The 8,450-nt window shown below is 39.3% G+C and overlaps 1 protein-coding gene across 3 annotated transcripts in view; it reads right to left on the reverse strand.

Annotated features, from left to right (window-relative positions):
• Positions 1-8,400, reverse strand: part of GRB2 (growth factor receptor-bound protein 2) — a 46,655-nt gene extending 38,255 nt beyond the window's left edge. For 2 of the 3 annotated variants that reach the window (XM_009576186.1, XM_009576177.1), the window contains exon 1: positions 8,185-8,262. In XM_009576186.1, the coding sequence (XP_009574481.1) occupies positions 8,185-8,262 (78 nt within the window). Of the gene's footprint in view, positions 1-8,184 lie in introns of all 3 variants that reach the window. The other variant, XM_009576169.1, reaches the window with a different exon arrangement.
• Between the last annotated feature and the right edge of the window lie 50 nt (positions 8,401-8,450).

An 8,450-nucleotide genomic window follows, 5' to 3' on the forward strand; every position in this document is an offset into this window, starting at 1 on the left:
TGAGGTGTTACAAGATGACTTCAAAGTTAAAGGCATGTGCCACTCATGAGCAGTGCTTTAAGTACTCAGCAACAGGGCTTGAGCCTAGAATGTGACAATGTGCAGCTTGAAGCTTGACAGATTGAGATCGACAATGCTGCTGTTCCATCTAAAAAGATATTTGAGGGAAAGGACAACTTTATACAGCATTCCCCACACTATAGATAATGCAAAAAAACCAACCAACCAAACAAAAATCATAGAAAGTATTCTCCTATCCTATTTTCTCTCCCAAGGCCCAAAGCATCTAAACCCCACATTTTTATTTCCTTGTGTATATTCTAGTCGCTAATGTTTGCCCAACTTGGGAGATAACGTTAACTGCCACTGCAGAGCCAGCAAAGGAAATGAAAGAGCAAGAACTGCTGTGGGATAAAGCTGCAGATAAGAACTTGTGTACCAAACTAGTGCAGTATCAGTTTGCTCATCTGCATAGAAATGCAGAATACATACAAGTCACCTACTCATTTGCATTTTGAGTTTAACAGAATTTTCAGAGAAAACTGGAAATGATAGAGATCAAAGGCAGCTTTCCTAACAAAATGCTAAATAAAGCAAGTAAAAAAAAAAAAACAACCATTGAGACCTAGTGCCTCTTTTCACTAGTGCCCCAGTGAAATGGATTATTACACAAAAGCTCCATTTCTAAGTCCGTAAGATTAGGCAGAGGAAGAGCAAATGCATTTCCCTCGTCACTTTTCTACCTAAACATTACATTCACAAGTCACAGCTTCATCTCTCTGGCTAGCACCTATCCCACCAGCACTGAAAGAAGGGAGTGAGGGTGAGGGGGGAGAACGGAAATAGGCTTGTCCTTTGCTAGACATCTTGCTAATTTAAGACCTCCAGAGCAGCCACCTCAGACATCAATGCATCACACACCTTGTAACACAAAACTAAGCACAGGCTAAGTATTCATCCAGAGTCCCGTGTAAATTTTGTAAATCGTGCTGAATCCCATAATGTGGTTATCATTACTCCAACTACCTGAAAGTTAGCTTGGACATAGCTACAGAAGATACAGTCCCATCTCTTCACTACGCAGTGCAGACATACCCGTAATCCTAAAGAGGGGTGCGACAGACTCCTCTCATTTCTGCTTACTGCTTTAACAACGTTCTGCCGTCAATCCTGGAAAGGACATTCTGCAATTCAACACCACAAACCAGAAGAAACGTGAAGCTACATACACAGTCACACAGGAAAAACTCAAAACAAAACTCATCTCATCTAGTTCATGTATGTTGCCAAATCCTTTGCTGATGCCCATTATGTGAGTGGCTTTAAATATGCTTTTGTCCAGGGGGTGGGGTAGTAGGGGTGTTTGTTTGGATTTTTCAAAGTTGTTATGGTTCTAGAACTAGCTTTTATTTTTCAAATCTTTCAAGACCTACATAAATAAAATCATTAACAATTTAGCTAATGTTTTAATACAGAAGTAACCAACAAGCTAAGTATGGAAATCTGGCATCATCGGTATAATAGCCTTAAATTAATACAACAGTTCAGTCTCACAGCAATAGTGAAAATGTCCTAATGTTATCTTTAGTAGTTCCTCCAGTTTAGATTTATATTGTAAAATTCATCATGTTTTATGAATTACATTCCCTTTTTGCTCAATGTGAGATTATAAGATTTTTGGCTCCAGTGTTGTTAGGGGACTAATGCTTAATTTTCTTTCATTTTCAAAGAAATAGAATTAGTTTTGCCCAGCTCATTTTTTCCTGAGGTTTAGGCTTTAGTTATTGATTTCTGATATATAGCCACCGGCAACTTTAAAGCACAAGGGATTTTATCAAAGATCATATAGTTCACTGCTTATGTTAGGCTGAGCTGTACGCAGACAAATTGGATTCCTTATCTGCCCTTGCTTAGTTGGATCTTTATTGATTATAGTGAGAAATCAGAGAATTCTGAATTTCACTACAAACAGGATCCCTCCTCCTCCCCCAGTTAGCAGGGGTCTGCATAGAAACTGGAAAACTATGAACACTACATTTATGACACTCTCAATCCTTTAATACATGCCACTAAAAGTCATAATCCCTCTTTTCTTCCCCCAACAGTGATCAAGCTTTTACCATTTTCATTAAAAAAAAACCTAAATCAAAGTTAATCCATTAACACCTGGGGTGCCCCTCAGAATAACATATATTACTGATCTGAAACTCTCAGACATTCCCTCATCACATAGTTATCACAAGAGAAATGTCACTGAACCAGAGAGACGACATTTTTGTGTTGCCAGTAAATAAAAGCACATCACATTGGTTGCAGTTTGACACGCATGTTTAACAAGCAGATAAATAATTTAGCAAGCCAAAATTTGATTTTCTGATATGTCTATGCTAACACTTTTCAGAAGTCTGTCACACCAGTCATACCAAAAGCTGGACCTCACAGAGAAGCTGTAACAATAGCACTTCCATTAAATTGACAAAAGGCAGCTGGAGCTTCAAATTAGCATAATTTCCCGTGGTTATAACAGAATGCAATACATCTTAAGCCAATATAATAAAATTAGCTGAGTTGACCACTAGCTTTAATCAGTGTCTTGTTTGACATTCAAAACTCCAGTAGGCTTCAGATAGCACACAGCTCGCAAGAGCTGATTTTTCTCTGCTTTTGGATAAAGTTTAAATAATCACCACAGATAGCTACTAAATAAAAACAAAGATGCCATTTTTAAGAAGGAATGTGTTTACTCCTTGCTTGCAAAGACTGCTTTACACCTTCAGTCTGGAACACGCCATATTTATGTCTTCTGCACAGAGACACCTTCAGCAACGCAATCTTGCTCTAAGCAGGTCCAAGCTCTTTTACAAATATGTAACATGCGTGTTTTCTTTTTTAGGCACACGTACCTTGTGGAGGTCAGGCAGTCCTTCCTACAACCCTTCCCCCCGATGCCTACAGAAGTTGGCTAATAAAACACATCCCACCTTCATATTACCATCATACATAAGAGCAACAATATTTGAGAAGTTTGTACTAAAAACATAGGCATTGAATAGTTGGATAGACCAGAAGAATGCAACCTCTTATAGCAGCAGCTCTTTGTAACACAGATCTCCAACTGCCAGGCTGCCAAATCAACTACATCTAAGATAACTGTACTTGTCTTTATGAGTCTCTGTAATTTTCTGATAGTTTTGTCTTCTTAGACTGCAATATTGATCACATATTGATAACAAATATCATCTTCATTCAAGGCCGCCAGCCAAGGAACGTGACCTAAGTGCACCTTTACAAATCAACCATCACATACAACAGAGTTGCCACTCACAGCAAAGTCACAGAATTACGTAGGTTGGAAAGGCCTCTGGAAGTCACCCAATCAACCCTCCTGCTCAAAACAACTCTAATTAGATCAGAGTGCTCAGGGACTTTTCTGGCTATCTCCAACGATGGGGATTCCACAACTTCTCTGGGCAACCTGTTCTAATATTTGACCTATTTCACTATAAAGCACACAGTGCTTGCAATTTGCCTGAATCATTAATTCAGAAAACTATTTCTCACATATTAAAATCATCAAGACCACACTGAGTTCATCGCCTTACAAAAAATGGGGAAAGATGAAGGAGGTGTGTAAGGAAAGGAGAGGAAGGATCTGAGTGAAGACAATTTCACCCAAAACAGAGGACAAGTCTTTGCACTACTCTTCAGCAAGCTGTGAATTTCTGCTCTCCAGCACTGACACCATGACGTAACAGCCAATGCAGGTGAGGTCAAAGACAAGGTATGAGGAAGAAGAGAAGGGGGACCATGCTCCCCTTGTTTATCATACTCCTCCCTCTATTCAAAACTGCTTCACTGTATCCAGACACAGAAAAATGGTTTTCATGCAGGAACTGAAAATGCCATCTCAGCATCAACTGTTTGCAAACACTCAATCCTCTCAAAGGCTGACAGAAAGAAAATAAGTCTGATGGCAACAATCACATGAACAGAACCTGTGGTGACTGCCAAGTGTATGATCAGAGTAGGAAAAAAAATCTTGACTTTGCTGAACAAAATTGTCAAGTGATCAAAATCCTATCAAGGAATTCCTTCTTTTAGCATATAGGGAAGGTGGTTTGTGCGTTACACAAAAGTGAAAACCCCAAAATTAAAGATGATGGTCCTCTATTTAAAACACCACCTGAATAATTTTACTCATAAAAACAATTTGTAAGTGCCCCTGAATTAATTATGCTGACAACTACTGGGAACAGGAACTTATTCAGTTCTTCAGAAGATCACTTTCCAGCTATGCCCCAACCCTACGTCAGAAGAAGGAGAAAGAGGAAATGGAGCAGTGGTCTATAGTTTTTTTTTTAAAAACCCACAATTCTAAGATTCAAGATATTAATGAATATGTTTAGTGCTTCTGTATTAACCACACAGAAATGGTTATCAGAGCACCATGGTATTAAGTGTACACTTCAGATTAGGTGTAGAAGGAATAGAGAAAAGACATGATGATGAGATGAGAGAAAGAATGATGATTTTTCTTCTCTCCTCCCCCTCCAGCTCCTGCCAAACCACCAGCAAGTATTAGCACACTTTAGGTCTGGATACTTGCCAGTTAGCACAAAGGCCAACAAAACCAGAAGCTGCTAGAAATACAATAGTTTTTGGGGACATAAAACCCTAATAACAAATATATAGAGAGACTGAAGTTAACTACTCCCAGCTTCAATAAATACAGCAAGTGAAAGGGGAAAAGACTGAAAAAGCATCATGACAACCATCAACTATTCAAAGTGAAATACAGTAAATCCAAATTTCAAGTAGGAATCCCTCAGTTTCCTTTTTTTACTATTTTAAATAACAGGACAGGCTATCTTCACACCCCCAATAGCATGCCACTAACCAACAAGTTTTTGTGAAGCAACCACCAGTACATGAAAAGAATGGCAGCACTGTACTGTAATCAGAAGACACAGAAGGAAGCAGCAAGCTTTCCTTTCTCTGGAAAAGGCTTGAAGAGTAGTATTCAGTGTATTTAAAAAGTTTAAAGAAAGCTGTCAGTTTGCATCTCCTGAATTGCAATACCACACACTGCTATAGAACCACTAGACAAAATGGTAAGGGGATCCAGTCTACTGCCAGGGTTACAAAAATCATAGAAGCAGCTTTTGCCATATAGTGCCCACAAAAGAAAAGGCCAAGCACTTTTCCTCTTCACTCAGCTGTTTTACAATTGCAAGCCAAAGGTCAACTATCTTCACTCACTTTTGGAAACCAGCCACAAGATTACTAACAACCAGCTTAATGGCTACAGTTCAAATGCTATTCAATCAAGTCCCCAATCTGGGTATGCAGCAGTAATGGCACCATGACATCATAGGCAAGTTATCTGCTGAAATCAGAGGGAGTTAGACAGTTAGACAGGCATTTTTGCCTTCTCTCCCCACAAAGAGAAACATGAACTTCCAAGGAGTGGGAATTAAAGTGTTAGAGATTTTGTTCTTTCCTTAGTGTGGCCAAGGCATAACATTTTGCTACGAAATAATCCTTCGCCATCATCATATAAGCCATCAAACTAACTCGACTTTCTGGAGGTGCATCAAGACAGGTGTCTAATAGCTAGATTTAAAGAAGTCTTCACTACACGTCAAGTTACGTGTGCGCCTCAGCAAGGGATATCTAAAGAGCGAAGTGTGCAGGTGCATTCAACATGTTACAAGTTTATTTCTCTTCCCAATTCATTCAAGGGCAGCAGGATTGACCTGATTAATAAGACAGATCACATGAGGCACATAAATGGGATACCCTGAGATTTCTCAGTCATGAGCAAAGTACTAACAAAACAGATCTGGCATGTCTGACGGAAATTAATTTCCACAACCTGAAACACATTTGAAGTGAACCAGACTTTCAAAATGACAAAGCGCCACAGAAGTTTGTCAGTTTGAGTAAAGTGAATGGTAACAATTCTAACTGGTTTTGGCTTATTTGTCTGAAATCTGCCAGCTTTAGACAATAAACTTTACCATGCTCCACAGAACTCATCTCAACTATGTGCTGAAGAAGGATTCCTGAAACTCTTGGAGTTTCCACTAACTTTAGTGATAATCTTGAGCAATTTACCATTTATATGACTCATTTTACTCATCTATGAAGTAAATATGTAAAATTTGTAAGCATTTTCAGATTATAAGCTGAAAGGAAACACAGTTTGAAGAACTGTTCATCAACGCTTTGAGGAAGTGTTCAGCCCAGGTTTTGTGTAGAGTAGGAAAACCCCTCTCTGTATTCTAGGAAAAATACAATGATTTATGTAGTGTAACAGCATACATACCATCATGTTTCTATTATTGTGAGAAAATTTGTATCTATGGGATGACATCAAGTGGCTAGGACTCAAGAACATCTTACTATCAACCACTGTGCACAGTTGTAAGAGTTTTAGCACAGACTGAACTTTCAAAAGTCTAAAAAAAATTATTTTTCCTTTAATACTTAGAGAAGAAAATATTTTTAAATGAATGCAAATTTTACAAGACATTTTTTCATGTACTTCAGCAAACTTCTATACCAAACTAGATGAAAATAATTAAGAATACACTTTAAAATAAACTATATTTCATTATACTTAATTTTTCCTTCCTGTTCAGCATTTTCTACAAGCTGACTGCAGCTGTGCTCTACTTAAAATACACTATAAAAGCCAAAGGCAGCTAGTAGTAATCCAAAATAGAAGAATACAGCTCAGGTTAAGAAAAATAAATGCAAGGTTATCACAGAAGACTTCTAAAATTCTGACAATCTCAAATGTTTAAAAACAGCAATAGGAAATATTCTGGTAATTTACATAAACACTGGAATTGAGGTGTACAGGTCTAACAGGCATTTTTAGGCCAATTATGGGCCAGGGGTGTGTAGGATATATACAGATGCAATTATTTTAAAAGTTAACAATCTCAAAGCAGGACACATTTTTGCAGCTTTTATCTGTTGATGGCCACACAATATTACTGCACTTTTAACAAAGCCACAGTTATGTTATTGAAATATCAGCTATAAAAGACGCATATTAAGCCTACATGTAGAGGTTTTTTCCAACTTATCTTAAAATAGTAGTTAAAAATCAAGCCCTTCCCTGGCAAAAATTTTGAGCAGATGAGTAATCCCATTGAGGTCTGCAGGACTTGATTTGTCAGCATACACAAAGTTACAGCCTTACATCTGCAGGATAGGCACCTCTCAAAACAGTTTCTACTCAAAGTATTTTAGAAGGAAGCAGCTTAAAACACTTCAATACTAAATACATCACACTAGGAAGGTAAAGCCCATCTTATACATTTATGGAGAAATACTGACTCCGAATGAAACTCCACTAAAACATTCGATATGGCTCTTCTTCCTTGGAAGCAACAAAGCTCAGAGCTATGCTTCACTGAGGCCAAATCACTACGGATTTTTATATTTTAGTCTCCCCCAAAACAAAATTTTGGGCTTGTTCTGTGTGCCCTGTTGTTTTTAAATAAAGTTTTACAAATTCAAACATTTTTCAAATTCCTTTAATATAGCCAAGATGAAGCCTAAAAAGCCTTTGATGTATTGAAAGAACTACAGACCAAAATTCCTCTAATGCACTCCAACATCCGCTTACATCTGCACAGATCCATTAAATATGCAGCCACAAGTTTATCACTCGAGTCTCTCAGGACTGAAGATAAAACTCAGCACCAATATTTCACAGCCTGATGCTAAAAGATTATCTACTGAGAAATAATCTGATCGGTGTTCTGTGATATTGGAATCCTTGACAGAAGGCAAAGGAAAGGAACACCAAATTGATCTTGATTACTTTAAGGGGCTTCTTCTCATAGAAGGGAATTCAGTGTAGAGCTTATCTTGTACTTCTGCTTATTTGCTACCATGTTTACGACTAAGTTTTCAGATACTCCAATCTCAGAAGAGAGAAATGAGAGACTTTGATGCATGCTTAACACAGAAATGAAACAGCCTCTCCTGCTCTTAAGAGAGGTCAGACTGGGACTGAGGAAATCTTGAGGTACCCTGTTAAAAGGAGATGGCGTTCGCCGGGGACGCAAAAGAGGGTCAGGTCCGACGGACAGGAAGAGACTCGCGAGAGAAGCTGAAAAGCCCAGGGCGAAAGAGGGAACCCCCGGGCCTCCACCCTCCACTTACCTTAAGGATATCCCCCCGTTTGAAGCTCAGCTCGTCATCCGCGGTGGCTTTGAAGTCGTACTTGGCGATGGCTTCCATGCTGGGGCTGCCGCCCACGGCGGTGCGGGCGGTGGGAAGGAAGCGCTCCCCGAAGCCTCCGCTCCTCCCGCGGCCCGGCTCCGTCCGAGACGCCGGCCCCGTCTCTCACATACAGGGAGGCCGGGGGACGATCCGCCCTAGGGGAGGAGGAAGAGACGGGCCATTAGGGGAAGTGGCACGGATCGATG

Source organism: Fulmarus glacialis, unplaced genomic scaffold, assembly GCF_000690835.1.
Source record: "Fulmarus glacialis isolate BGI_N327 unplaced genomic scaffold, ASM69083v1 scaffold35440, whole genome shotgun sequence".
Taxonomy (NCBI): Eukaryota; Metazoa; Chordata; class Aves; order Procellariiformes; family Procellariidae; genus Fulmarus; species Fulmarus glacialis.